Source organism: Vipera berus (genome assembly GCF_964194415.1).
Source record: "Vipera berus genome assembly, chromosome: 3".
Classification (NCBI taxonomy): domain Eukaryota; kingdom Metazoa; phylum Chordata; class Lepidosauria; order Squamata; family Viperidae; genus Vipera; species Vipera berus.
In genome coordinates this window covers 159922939-159938530 of record NC_138204.1, presented here as the reverse complement: position 1 = coordinate 159938530, position 15592 = coordinate 159922939, and the positions used below count along the sequence as shown (strand labels likewise).

Sequence of the window (15592 nt, the reverse complement as noted above, 5' to 3'; positions counted from 1 at the left end):
AATCCATGGCGGAAGGATAATAGGGAAGAAATATTTCACCCTATTATTTATTCCTATTTTTGATCCAGGCTTCCTGAATTGTGGGTTACAATCATCCAAACTGAGTTGTTTCTGAATTGTGCTGATAATGCTGTTTGTGAACAACGTCCACTTATATTTCCTGATAGTTCTTATATGGAACCACATGAAAATACCCAAATGCCTCATTAAATTTCTTCCTTTTTATTAGTTGAGCTTTTTTTTTATTAAAAAGTTTTAACATACAGTTTATCTTTAACAGTCCCCCCTCCCCCTCCCCTCTCCCTCCCTCCCTACCCCTCCCCCCCTCCCCCCCCCGACTTCCCAGAGCTAAATACAAGGTATAGAAAAAAAAACCAATCATAAGCAGCCATATACTAACAACCATAAACTCTAAAATCCATCACTCTCTAGCTTATACAGGATAATACAAATCTTAATAATATCAAATATATATAGAAAAGAAAAAAGAAAAGAAAAAAAGGAAATAAAAAAAGAAAAAACGAAGGAAGACTTATTCAAATGCTACATAAAACTTCTTAACCCTATATTTGTTCTGAATGTACTCAACCCATTTTCTCCATTCCATAATATAACGTTCTTGCGAGTGATCTTTCAAGTAAGCCGAAATCTTTGCCATCTCTGCCAGGTCGGAAACCTTTAAAGTCCATTCTTCTATAGTCGGCAGTTCCTCTTTCTTCCAATACTGGCCTATTAAAAGTCTTGCTGCCGTGATTAAATTCAACATCAACTTAGTGTCCACAACCGTAGCATCTGTAATTATTCCCAGCAAGAAGAGTTGCGGACAAAACTTTATCCTTTGCTTGAAAATCTTCTGCATATTCCACCAAATTTTTATCCAAAAAGCCTTAACCTTTTTACAAGTCCACCATACATGAAAATATGTTGCATCTTCATCACCACACCTCCAACATTTTGGTTGATAATTCGGATACATACTTGCCAGCTTTTTAGGATCTAAATGCCATCTATAAAACATTTTATAAAAGTTCTCTCTTAGATTTTGAGCTTGTGTAAATTTTACATTCCTCACCCAAATCTTTTCCCACATGTCCATTGTAATAACTTCTTGAATATTTTGGGCCCATTTTATCATACAATCCTTAACAAGTTCTGTTTCTGAGTCAATCTCTATCAATGCAAGATATATCCGTTTAATATGTGCTGGACCCTGATTTCTGATTTGCTTTATCAGATTTTCATCAGTCATTGTAAAACCATTTTTCTGATCTTCTTTCCACCTGGCCCGTAGCTGGGTATATTGAAACCAATTCTGAACAATCTTCTCATCTCGCAAGAGACTATATGGTTTCAAACACCAGACATTTCTTTCCAAGTTTAGAATCTCCTTGTACGTAGTCACATCATGTTTGAAACCAGCATGTATATTTTCTATTGCGTGTTTTGGAATTGCCCACAATGGTATCTTGCAGTCTAGCTTATGTCTGTACTTCTTCCAAACTCTCAGCAATGCCTGTCTTAGAATATGCACTCTAAACACATTATCTACCTTCTTATCATACAACAAATATGCATGCCAACCAAACAACAAGTCGTGGCCCTCAAGATTTAATAATTTGTCTTGTGTCAAATTAATCCAATCACTTATACCTGCTAGCGCAGCAGCTTCATAATATAATTTAAGATTAGGCATTTTAAGACCACCTCTTTCACGAGTATCCTGCATAATCTTAAGTTTGACTCGTGGTCTTTTCCCTGCCCAAACAAATTTGTTGATACCTCTCTGCCATTCCTCCAGGTTAGAATCTTTCTTAAGAATCGGTATCATTTGAAATAAAAACAAAAATTTAGGCAGGACATTCATTTTCACTGCTGCAATTCTTCCCAGTAAGTTGAGCTTTTTTTTAAAAAAAAAAACAAACAAGTTATGATTGCTTTGATATTTTATGATAAAGCAAGCAAAACATACTCCGGACATTTATAAAAATCATTTTCCTGTCAGCAGTCAAACAGATGACGAATGAGCAGCAAGCTAATTTTTTAAGCATTGTGCTTTCATGGAATATGTAACAATATCTGTTAATTGACAATATTTTATAGATGAATATCCTAAGTTGCATATTCAGTATTCAAAACAGATAAAGAATGACAGAACAAAGAGACACAATCAGAGGACCCAGAGAGCCTTGAATAAACTCCCCAGATCTGGGGATATTTTAAAATACAATAAGAGCAATCATGTTAACTGTATGAATTTACTTCTAATTCATTTCAAATTAAATTTAGATTTCTACTTTATTTAATTTATTATTATCTTCTTTATGGAATAATAGCCTTCAAGTTTGCAAGTCCAGGTTCAAGCATAATTTTGACACCAAAAGTATCAGAAACAAGTGACACCAACTTTTTGTGAGATGGGCATCTATATAAATTTGACAAATAAATAAAATAAATGAATATTTTTTAACCTAGAGTTAGTCTGGTAATGAAAGCAGCATGCAAACCAGTCAGTAAATTACGCATCCACTTATTTATCCTGGCAAAAATATGGGAGCTCTTCAGGATTGTTTTTAACCTTCTGGTCTGGGCTATAATTTTGGAATTTCCTGGTAGCCTTCAATCCAAATAGTAAACTGGTCTTATTCTGCTGTGTGCTGTCACAATGCGGTAAGTCAAGCTATGGGTTGTCCTCAACTTACAACCACAATTGGACTTGAATTTCCACCGTAAGTTGTTGTGGTCATAAGATGAGTAATTTTACAACAATTTTGTGATGATTGCTAAGTAAAGACAATTCAGCACGGTCATTAAGCCAAATCACACAGTTGTTAAGAGAATCTAGCTTCATTAATGGGTATTTTTGCCAGAAGTTGTGATCACATGACCACAGGATGCTGCAAATGGTCATAAATGTGAACCAGTTGCCAAAAACCCAAATTGCAGTCATGTGACCGTGGCGGTGCTATGATGTTCATATGTGCAAATAGAGGTCATAAATCATTTTTTCCCAAGGCGTTTGTAATTGAACCATAGTTAAACTAACTGTCAGAAGTCAAGGACTGCCAATATAGTCTTGGAAACTATATGGAAATAGCTATTTGTTTAGTTAACAGTGTGGCTTTTATTTACTTTCTTCTAGGTTTTTTTTCTTGTAGCCTTGGGATTTCCTGGTGGTCTCATATCCGAGACTGACCCTGCTTAGCTTTTTCAAAATCAGCCAAGTGTGCTAGGCTGTTACTTGCTTTCAAAGTTCTAAAAAAATCTTAGCAAATAAAAGAGTGCTGAAATGATAGAGAACTAAATTATCTTAACAAAGCTGTGTGGAGGTGAAATGTGACAATCTGACTGATGATATATGCATATTTTAATATCTGGGCACTTAATAGGAGAGATTATAGTCTACAGTTTGAAAGCAGATTTAGACACCATGGAAATCTTTGCTTTAAAAGCATTGGATGCAGTGGCACTTTGTTTGCATGAACCTTAAGCAAAATAAAATTTAGGGCCACAAAGTTAATTAATTTCTACTAATAATGTATCACAATATTTAAACAATTTACAACAAATGATTGTGAACTTATTAATTGCACAAACTATCGTTGATAATAAATAGTTAATACCTTTACAAGCAATAACATTTGTATTAAAATGTCTGTACTTACATGATTAAAAAAGACACCAGATCAAATTATATGGCTAATTGGGAAGAATCTTTAAAAACTGCAGTTAGTTGCAGTGTTACAAGGATGTCAGTGGCTATGCACAGGATCTTATGGCATCTGTTTTACAAAGTCTGTGCTTGTTATTTGAAATATGTCTAACTTTTCTAAAGATATTTTTATGGAAATAATCCTAAAGCAGGAGTTATAACACAGTGCTGGAGCAATATTCCTTCTCCAATAGGGTTCACAAACTTCTATAAATAAATTAAAAATATTCTTTTTACATTTTTTTTAGTAATCAACCTCCCTCCGTCCAGTGCACTCCCACAGAGTGGGCCTCCTCAGGGTGCCTCCGATCAGAGAATGTCAATTGGTGGCCCCCAGGGGGAGGGCGTTCTCTGTGGGCGCGCCAGACCTATGGAACCGCTTGCCGGTTGAGCTCCGGATGGCCCCCCGACCTTCGCTCCTTCCGGCGCGATTTAAAAACTTATTTATTTGAACAATCTGGCCTGGTTTGATGGGTTTGGGGTTGGATCTAATTTTAACATAGTTTTAATCATTGTATTATATTGGGCATGATTATTTAATTCTTTTAACTTCTTTTAACTTTTGTATTTATATTCTGATATTTATTGCCCTGTACACCGCCCTGAGTCCTTCGGGAGAAGGGCGGTATAAAAATTTAATAAAACTAAAAACAAAACTAAATAGGAAGACATAGACTAGGTTTTCCGACATAACTGGACTTATATCACATGGTAGCATTTCCTACTAATAATTATAGCACTGGTCAGTTCTGAAAATTATAGCCAGAATGCCACAAGCACAAATGAAACCCAGTTCTACGTAATGAGCCACAAGCATGCTTATGTGATTCTGTGGAATCTCAGACCCCTAAACTAGAAATTATTGGATAAGTCAGAATATTTGAAATTCTGCAAATCCCAATTCCTGCAGAAAGAAAATATATGGAATGCTGCTCATGCAATAAGCTGTGGTTCTCATAAGAACTTAGCCATATTTTATCTGCATCCCACAGCTAACAAGTACCTGCGGTACATTGGAAGCAAGGATGGTTTGCAAGGATAGAAAGATATGGAGAATTATAACGGATTGATATTTAATGTATTTAATTCATCTTGCTTGTTTTCTCTGTTTTCTCTGTTTTGTGTAACGCTGCTTGTCACAAATAAGACTAGCGTGTGTGTATGTATGTTGCTTAAAATAATTTTTAAAACTGAAAAAATTATATGTGGCTCAGCTCTCATGAGAACCACAACCTATTGCATGAGCACGCCAGGATTTCATATATTTTCTTGAGGCTTGCAAAAATTCAGAATGGGATTTGCAAAATTTCAAATATTCTTGCAGATTTTTGAGGAATTACTTTAAAACATCTAGGCCAGCGGCCCCCAACCTTTTGGCATCAGGGGCTGGTTCCATGGAGAAAGGTTTTGCCATGGACTGGAGGGGGTATGGTTTAGCATGCTGCCTGCATCCTGCGGGTGGGGCTTTGCTTGTTTGGGTGGCCTGGTTGATGGTATGCCGTGGACCGGTGCCAGTTCACGAACCAGGAGTTGTGGACCCCTGATCTAGGCCATAATATGGGAATGACTAATGGTAGCCACAGTTTAGTAGGATAGGCAACCCAGATTTGTTATCTATTATTGATTATGTGGAAGTTGAGAATTTTTCCTAATCCACTAAGATTCTCCTGAAACTTTCCTGAAGTTTTGTATTTGATATTTTTCACCATTATTGCACTGAGTTTAAACAGGAAAGTATTGATTAATTTTTCCAGTGTAGCTAGTCTCACTTAATAGCTAGGTAGTTCTTTTCATTTTAATACAAACATGCAGTTTTCATTTAGTCATACTTGGAAAATCATTGGGATCTTAATATTATTTGCAAAGTTATATACTAAAGGTGTAAGCTGATAGTTTGCAAGGAGAAAGCCAAATCCAATTACTATAGGTTTGCTTGTTTGTTTTTACTATCAGTGGTTTTGCATTACAGCTGAAATTACTTACAAGGCATTGTCTCTCAGAGATAATCCAAACTTCCTGGCATATACAAGGTTGCTCTGCAGATAATGATATTGTGAATACTTGCTCTTGGGTCATTTTAGAGCCATTAAGGAAATAAGATAAGGGTATGTGTTTCATATTGTGGTTCACACTGTGAATTGTATTAGAAATCAATTTGGTAATTTCTATATCTGCTCATTAAGTAAATTGGCACAATTGCAGTAAAACTAATACCCCCCCAAATATATATTTTAACTTAGCATTACAATCTCAGATATGATATATGAGAGAGAGCACATTTGATTTGTGCTTAGATTGTAAGCTGCCCTGAGTCTTCGGAGAAGGGCGGGATATAAATGGGATTAAAATAAAATAAATGTTCAGATGCAATAAATTAGTAAATTATTACAGCTTGCCTCTTTACTGGTAAAATATATAATTTAAATAGTAACAAAATGTAAAAGAAAGAGGAGGAAAGGGAGAAAACAGTCTCCCTCCCTCCCTCCCTCCCTGCCTCCCTCCCTACAAGCAACTTGTTCATAAGCTGCAAGTAACCTCAACTCTTCAATAAACTGAGTAATTGGGGTCTTAAAATTTGTTTTCATTACTGACAGATTAGTTTATTAACAGCAAGAAGGACACAACTGAGCTACTTCTATACTCCAGCAGTCAGTTTCCACTTAGTGAGTACAGGTAGTTCTCAACTTAACCATAATTGGAATTGGAATTTCTATCACTAAGCAATACAGTCATTAAGCAACTCGTCATGTAAGCAGACTTGATTTTAAGATCACTTTTACTATGGCCATTAAATGAATTACAATGGTTGTTAAGTAAATCATGTCATTAAGAGAAACTAGTTTCTTTAATTGACTTTGGTTATCGGGAGCTGGTTGGGAAGATTGCAGATTACAATCCCTTGATCACAAAATGCTGCAACATTTGTAAATGTGAGCTAGTTGCCAAGTGCCTGAATTATATGACTGTAGGGCTAGTGCAACTTGTAACTTCATTGTTAATTGAATGGCCATAAATCAAAGACTACTTGCGTGTAGTTCAAAAAAAACACACATGGATCTCTGTATTTCTTAACCCTGATTTTTTTTATATAATATCTTGTTTAAATATTAACCGGATCTGACCCTTTTGAAATCAGTGTTCATTTAGTCAATTATTCATAGTTTTTTTTTCTCTTTAGGATTAATGTGAGCTACACACTTACATATGTCCTATTCTTGCTTTTCAAATGTTCTTCCTTTTCAGGAATGTTCTTTGACTCTTTCCAGGGTCAAACTGGATCATATGAGATATGTTTCATTTATGGTTCACAAGACTTGCATTTTCAAAAAGAAATTGCAACTCTAAAGTGGCCGATAATAAAAAAAGATGTAGGCTTTTACACCATGCCATGCCTTGACTTGTCAGCCTTTTCCCTAAAGCTGTTTCTGTAGAAGAAAAGCTGTATCAATAGCTATTTTTTTCCTGACACAATACCAGCTTTGAGAAGGAAGTTTTCAAAAGGAGCCTGGCACAAAGAAATAGTATTAATCCTCTTCCTACATACCGTAATTGAATCTTTTATCTCCATGACTGTTACTTCTTTATAAGCAATAACACATTTCATAATTATGTAATTCCCTCTCGATATCTTGTTTTGGAGTACATTGGAGGGGCATGCTGTGGTTAGCAAGGGTATATATAGAAAAGGGGTTCTGAAGCCAGGATAATAGCATCTTAGAATTTTGGATATATAGTGTGATTTGATTTGATTTGTATTACTGTATAGTGTTCCTTTAATATATTTTCTACAGTTACTATTACTGCATTTCTCTACATTATTCCAGAGAACATGGCTGTCGGACATGAAAAAGAGAGCTTGTGTAAAGTAATTTGCTTACTGGAAGCAAAATTGTCAATCACAGAGTTGCATTTCCTTTTTCTTATTGGGCTTTCTTCTTTGCCTCATTTTTTTTTCTTAGAGAGGCCTTACATGTGTGAGGTCCAGATGCCTATCAGGTTGGACATCTAAACAAATTATAGGCTAATGCTTTTAACCATAAGCCTCTTCAGTTTGGGATGATTATAGAAAATACTTGCCAAATTTCATGAGTGTCTGAAACAGAATGAAATGGTTATCTTCTTTCAGATTATAGTCAGAAGAAATAGCATATTTTAAAATTCAATTTATTGGACAGGCACCAACTGAGATTTACCAGTTTGGTCATTTTAGCACAATAGTATTAAAGCTAATAGAAACAGAAGAAAAATGATGTAAAAGAATAGCTATGAAATATGTGAATGTACAGTTTGATGACAGTTGTCTGAACTAACCCAAAATATGAGAAACAAAGAATAAGCCAACAGAACAAAGCTTAACGTAATATATGAAATAAACTGCTCAATAAATTACCCTTATTGATCATTAATAATGTTGATATTAACTCTGCTGATTTTGTTATTTTTATTTTGATTATTCAGATTTCTTTACTAATCTACTGTACAAACCATACCCTGCATGAAATTTATTGTTTGTTTGTTTATTTTCAGGAAATGGGTCTTGAGAGTTAATGAGTCTGGATAAGACGCATCAATGTGGAAGCATCTGCTTCATATGTTTTAGAGACAGATCTCTGGTACAGTAAAGAATAAATAAAAACCCTTCCAGAATTGCTGCATTTCATAATGAAGAAAATTAGTCTCAAGACCATCCGCAAATCTTTTAACTTAAATAAAAGCAAAGATGACAGTGACTTTGTTGTGGTTGCACAGCCATCATTAAATGATTTTGGAAAAGATGAATCCATGTTTGCCAGCTGTTATAGTAAAGATTTGGCTAGTTGTGACATCAACAGTGAAGACGAGAAAGGTGGCAAAAACAGATCAAAGACTGAAAGCTTAATGGGTACATTAAAAAGACGACTTTCAGCAAAACAGAAGCAAAAAGGTGGAAAGGGCAGCACGCCATCCGTGAGCTCTGCTGATGAAGATACTTTTTCTTCTTCTTCTGCTCCAATAACTTTCAAAGATGTAAGAGCTCAAAGACCTCTTCGATCCACATCCCTCCGAAACCACCATTACAGTCCAACACCATGGCCCCTTCGGCCAACAAACTCAGAAGAAACATGTATAAAAATGGAAGTGAAAGTAAAGGCCTTGGTCCACTCTTCAAACCCAAGTCCTGCACTGAATGGTGTTCGTAAAGATTTCCACGACTTGCAGCCAGACAGCAGATTCCACGAACAAAACAGTGCATTCAAAAGTACAGAATCTCAGAATGGAGATTTGCATCTTCATATTGATGAACACGTGCCTGTAGTTATTGGACTTATGCCTCAGGACTACATTCAGTACACTGTGCCTTTAGATGAGGGAATGTATCCTTTGGAAGGATCACGTAGTTACTGTCTGGATAGTTCCTCACCCATGGAGGTTTCAACTGTTTCTTCTCAGATGGGTAGTAGTACATTTCACGAAGAAGAGGGTTCAGTGAATCAAGACATAGTAGTTGCTCCGGATATCTTTGCGGACCAAGCAGTAAATGGTTTATTGATTGGTACAACAGGAATCATGTTGCAAAGTCCAAGAGTTAATGATGTTCCTCCGCTCTCGCCATTGCTACCTCCAATACAGAATAATCAAATCCAAAGGAACTTTAGCAGCCTGAATGGCACAGATGTCCATGTGGCTGAAAGTATGCGCTGCCATTTGAATTTTGATCCTAACTCTGCGCCTGGAGTTGCAAGAGTCTATGATTCTGTACAAAATAGTGGCCCGATGGTTGTAACAAGTCTCACAGAAGAACTAAAAAAACTGGCAAAACAAGGATGGTACTGGGGTCCAATTACACGATGGGAAGCCGAGGGAAAATTGGCTAATGTTCCTGACGGTTCATTTCTTGTGCGAGACAGCTCTGACGACCGTTACCTTTTAAGTCTGAGTTTCCGTTCTCATGGTAAAACACTTCATACTAGAATTGAGCATTCAAATGGTAGGTTTAGCTTTTATGAACAACCAGATGTGGAAGGACATACTTCTATAGTTGACCTAATTGAACACTCAATTAGGGACTCTGAAAATGGTGCATTTTGCTATTCGAGATCTCGATTACCTGGATCTACAACTTACCCAGTGAGACTAACCAATCCAGTATCTCGTTTCATGCAAGTGCGTTCCTTGCAGTATCTGTGTCGGTTTGTTATACGTCAGTACACTAGAATAGATCTGATTCAGAAACTGCCTTTGCCAAACAAAATGAAGGATTATTTACAAGAAAAGCACTACTGAAGGCTTATGGGAAACTTGCAGCTTGCACTTTGGGAATAAGAACAACAACAAAGAGAGCGGTTGATACACAGTTTACAAACTTAATTATTACTAGAGTTTTTTTGCTGCCATAATTTCATTTTTGTGCATAAAGAAGAGTAATGCATTTTGAGTTTAATGATATTTGGGGGTTTTATTTTTTAAAACGATGTCAAAAGGTTTTTTAGAAGAGTAAATAACTATCTTTCATTCAATGTGCAAAATAATCACAATGTGAATGATAAACATTGTCCTTGAACTCCCCATCTCCTTTGCTGCTAATCCACTGTGATTTTTATGCATTTGAAGCACATTTCATGTGTTTTCAACCATAAGTAAAAAAAATGAAACTTGATGGGATATATTTTGTGGTTTTCAAATGGTCTGGTTTTTTTGTTTGTTTTTTTTTGTTTTTGTTCTTAATTTAAAAAAAAGTTGGTAAAATATACTGGTGTACCGAACTTGGATACATGCTTAAAACGATTCCCTAATATCTAATTAAAAACATATAACTGTTGGCTGGAGGGAACGGGTGATCCAATGCAGTTATGCATCATATATTTTGAAAGCTTCCTTTCTCCTAAGCAGTTCCATTATTGCAGATGTTGCTTTGTTTCTTTTGTTCATTCTTAAGCATTTTTAAATTTGAAAATAGCCTTTGAAAAAAATTTATTTGTAAAATAAATACTGAGTCATTAATAATATTCAAACAAAAGCTAAATATACTTAAAACACTTAAAAATATTTTAAGGGGGCTATAGAAATCTTAGTTAAATAAAACTATTCAGAGAACTTCAGAATTGCGATTTTTGTCCCCACTGAAACTTTAAAAATTATGTCTCATTGAATATAAAAGTACAGGTAGTCCTCAATTTACAACCATTCGTTTAGTTATGACACTGAAAAAAAATGGACAACTGGTCCTTGCAGTTAGGACACAGCATCCCCATGGTCACATGATCAAAATTTAGTTGCTTGGCTACCTGTACACCAGTATATTTATGACATTTACAGCATCCTGGGGTCGTGTGAATGCCATTTATGACATTTGTGACATGGGGAAAGCCAGATACTGTTAACGGCTACATGGTTCAGTTAACTGCAGTAATTCTCTTAATAAACGATAATAAAAAAACAACATTGGGCAGAGCCACTTGCTTAGTAACAGAAATTATGGTTCCAGTTCTACCTGTATCCTGCAATTACTACCAACAATTGGACCTTAAACAGCTGACCTAAGAGGGAATTTAAATTCCGTTAATTTCCTTGGATGAGTTAACCACGTGTATAACCTTTTCCCAAGGAAAATGATTAAATTAAGAAGTACTTTGGATAGAATACAGCCTCCAATTTAAATGTACTTTATTGTTCAGCATTAATTTTCCATCGTTATAATTTAGTCTAATTGGCAAGTGAAGAGAACCTAAATTAACCCCCAAATATTACTCTTTAAAATAAAAATGCATGTTTTAAAATTAAATACAATGTCATTAAATAGCAAAATAGTCACCATAGGAAATATCCAAGTGTGTTACCACTTTCATTTCTACAAATTCTTATGTGGAAAAAGGAAAATCCATACAATTTTGGATACTTGTAATGGGATAATCTACCAGGAACAACAGGATTTCCACAGCCTCAGTATATTATTTTCTCTTACTTTAGTGGGGTCTGCATAGGAGAAATTTCCAATGAATTGGAAGGCTATAAATGAGGCTGTGTATTTACAGCCTGGACTCAGTCTTGACAAAGGCCTTCACCTGTTTTGATGAAAAATTGGGGAAAGTTGATGTTAATTGGCTCCATTGCCTTCAGTAGGCTTTTAAGTCTGATGGTGGTGTTTTGTGTATGTTTTTGTAGAAAAAATTCCAATAAGTTTATAAAGAATTACAGCCTAACTGTTTAAAAATATTTGTGGCCAAAAGAATATTTCTGAATTTTTTTCCATGATGAACATTATACTGTGGAAGCAAATTATTCTTACGTTTATAAGAATTTCTGTGAACCAAAATCTTAACAAGTAGGAAATTGTATTCTGAAATTTCTGAATAAAATCATGCAATTTGAGAGTGTGGTTTTAAAGTTACAGAAATTAGTTTGTGCCACTGCAATGTGTCTCTCATTTTTATTTGCATTTTCTCATTTGAATACTGAATATTTTGCAGATTATTAAAACATTTAAAGGGTGATGAGAATTTGAGAAATCTTTATTTTAGGGTATTTCGCTCCTTCTTCTACCTTTTCTGTGGTTTTTCTGAATTTATACAATTAACATATGAAGGTGCTGCAGTGGCCTGCCATCTTGGGTTGTGAGAGTCAATATGCTAAATTTCTATTTTTTTAAAAAAATATTTTTTAGATCATAATGTTTAAGAGTATCGGAGACAAAGTATGTCTTTTACTCTGGGATATAGAGGGGGAAACAGCTCTCTTACTAAGTTACAGAATAATAGATTTTGAAAAATAAATTATATAAAGAGAGAGGTTCTTAAATTCCTGGGCAAAATTTTTCTACGTGTGTATCTTGCCTTTGCCATTCTGATATTTATGCAAAATCTTCATATTTTTTTTACTTTTTACTCCCAAGCAAGATTACAAATTTTATATATAAAAGGCACAATGATATATGATGGTACCATGTGAAGAAAAGGATTTTTTTTTCTACAGTAGGAAAGTACATGTTAGAGTAAAATCCTTGTCTCTAGGATATGTCAAATAAAGGACTGTTTAGTTAGTGGTAGATGAAGAAAGTTCTCTGGAGTAACTAATGTATATTATGACAATTTTTTTTAAAAAAGTCCCAGTATTTAACAAATAATGATTTGAGGGACTATGGTGGTATTACAATTCCATATTTAGATTTATAATAGCCCGATCATATTTCCGGCTGTATGGTAGACACTGCACCTGCTTGCTGCATTTGTCGCCGTCTTTTTACATCTTCAGTTCATTACTATTTGTATTACACTCCTAGTCGTATCGCTGACAGAATAAACAAGTTTTCCTCATTATATAGAACTAGGAAAGACACCATACATTAACAAACGGCAGTGTGAATGAGAAGATCTTTCTTTAGTACCCTTCTTAACCTTTCTGTCTGCCCTTCATTTTCCAGAGAGCCAGACTAGAATAGCTACAGCCAATGTCATGCACTAGTCCCTCATTCACTAAACAATAATGAGTAAAACTGACAACAGGAACAAGCCTTGAGCCACCTGCATTTGGCTGAGCAAGAATTGTACATCAGTAGGAGAAGATCTATTTTCTTCCAGGCTGATGAACAGACAACCTAGCAAAGGCAATACTGTCTTTGTTTTCTGCTTTGGTTGGCTATGGCAGCGACTGGTTAGGTAGAAAGCTGGGAAACACTTGAGAAGTAATCCACCTAGGTCAGGGGTTGGCAACCTGAAAAAGGAAAAGAGCCACTGGGAACCGGTTCCATCACACATAAAAAAAGTGGGAGCCGCGTGTGTGCGTCCATGCACGCGCATGCGCGCGGTTGCCATTTTTTTAAATGTGTGATGGAACCGGTTCCCGGTTGCACGACGGCGACGTGCAAACGTGCCGCAACAGCTTTCCCAAAGAGCGGCGCCGATGCCCGTTCGCGCAGAGGTGCACGCGCACCTCTCCAAAGGTTTGGGGAGGTGCGTGCGCACCTCCGCCCATTCGGAGAGGTGCGCGCGCACCTCTCCAAATGAGCGGTGCCACTCTCCATTTGGAGAGGTGCGCGTGCACCACTGCCCATTCGGAGAGGTACGCGCACACCACTGCCCGCCCGAAGAGGTGTGCGCGCACTGGGCGGCTGGGAGCCGCGGGTTGCCGACCCGTGACCTAGGTCTTCTGAGTAGCAGCTCTTTAAGTTAGTAAGACAAGCAGTTACTGACAATTGCTTTGAACATCCTAATCTTCATTGTGCCAGTTAAGATCTTTGCTGTATCTCTCTATGTATGTTGATAAGTAGTATGTTGTACATTAAATTAAAAGAAAAAAGAATGGCAAATTCTGCAGTGACTTTTGATTGAAAATTTCATCAAAACTTTCTTGTGAATTGCCTTTCTTGCTTGTTTAATCATTTTAGAAAGCACGTATCTTTTAGCCATAAGTATATGTTGCTTTCTGTTCTTCTACCTATTTCTGTTAGCGAGTGCTCCCTTATTCAGTGTGACAATTCAGAACAACTCCTGAAACATGGAAATACCTGTTTACAAAAAGTGCTGCAACAAAATTGTATTTTTCTTTCAGATATTACATTGCTTGAGCAAATGTGCTGCTCATGTTGGAGATCACATAGGCTATTACATGTTTAGTAAATTTTAAGAAGAAATGCTTAGATTTAAGAAAAGGGGCACCCTCAAGATGGAAAACCTTAGTTGCCTAACATTACTTGTAACACAATGACAAATTTAGTTTCTATTAGTTCGTGCTATTGAAATGTTGACAGAAGAAACAAGTCCATTCTGACAGTATTGATATAAACTTAAAATTTGATTAATTTTTTAAAAAATACTGTAACCTGTATGTTAGTCTACTTTAAGTTAATAAATGCAATTGGAAAATATTAGTAACAATTTTTTTTAAAAGTTACAATAGAGGAATAGTAAAATAACAAAAAATCACTGTGTAACAAAGTTAATCATAAAAATAAGGCTATAACAAAAGTTGCTTTTATGGTTGCATTTCTCTGGATTCAACAAAAAAAGTTGTGTTTTATGAGAGCTGCAGTAAATAAATCCTGAGTCTAAAGTGATCAAATTTGTAGATTGTGAGAGAAATAAATGACCAATCTACATGCACACTTAGAAGAATTCAGATAGAATAAAATAAGAGAATCTTGAAAAATTTGCCAAATCTTTTAATAGATTAAATTGTTAGAAGCAACAGTTATTTTCAGTGTTGCTGAGATATATCTGTCCCTTATTTAGCTTGTTATCTTTAATAAATTAGAAAATTATTTTGAATTAGAAATTTTCAGAAATAGCATATGCAGGGCAATAGAGATAAAAAGCTCTATGAAGGAAAAAGAGTGCTATATAAATATATATATTTATCTGTGAGGCAGAAAATCTGGCACATTGGTTCATGTACAAGCAGCAATTTCTCTCTCTCTCTCTCTCTCTCTCTCTCTCTCTCTCTCTCTCTCTCTATATATATATATATATATATATATATATATATATATATATATATATATATATATATATATATATATATATATATATATATATATATATATATCCAATGCTTTACAACAATACCATAGTCTCAAATGTTACTTGTTTCAGTACTTTCCTAAACCATACAAATGGATACTTCTTATTGTCTGTTCATAAGGCAAAAACACATACTTAAATCTTACATACCAAGTGTAAGACTGCTTTTACTTGCAGCTAATGCCTTCTGTGATTATCAGCACTGGACATAATGTCTTACAGAAATTCACTGAACAGAGCCAAAACAATGGTTTTCATATTTCAAGGATCTTGTCACACAGCTTACAAAGAGTATCATGATAAACTTCAAAGGATGTTTCACCTAAATCCAGATCTTTGATGTGGGGAATTTTTTTCCCAATGGAAAATCTTACATATTGTAGAATTGGAA

General features: G+C 35.4%; 1 protein-coding gene across 2 annotated transcripts in view; it reads left to right on the top strand.

Moving 5' to 3' along the window:
• The window catches only part of SOCS6 (suppressor of cytokine signaling 6), a 28273-nt gene extending 13192 nt beyond the window's left edge, over positions 1–15081 (top strand). Inside the window, exons 3-4 of one of the 2 annotated variants that reach the window (XR_014026200.1) lie at positions 8237–13380; positions 13827–15081. Coding sequence is in view for 1 of the 2 variants with exons in the window: in XM_081326020.1 (XP_081182146.1) it covers positions 8372–9973 (1602 nt within the window). In the remaining variant the exon portion in view is untranslated. Of the gene's footprint in view, positions 1–8236; positions 13408–13826 lie in introns of those variants that run through there. The other variant, XM_081326020.1, reaches the window with a different exon arrangement.
• Positions 15082–15592: the final 511 nt, after the last annotated feature.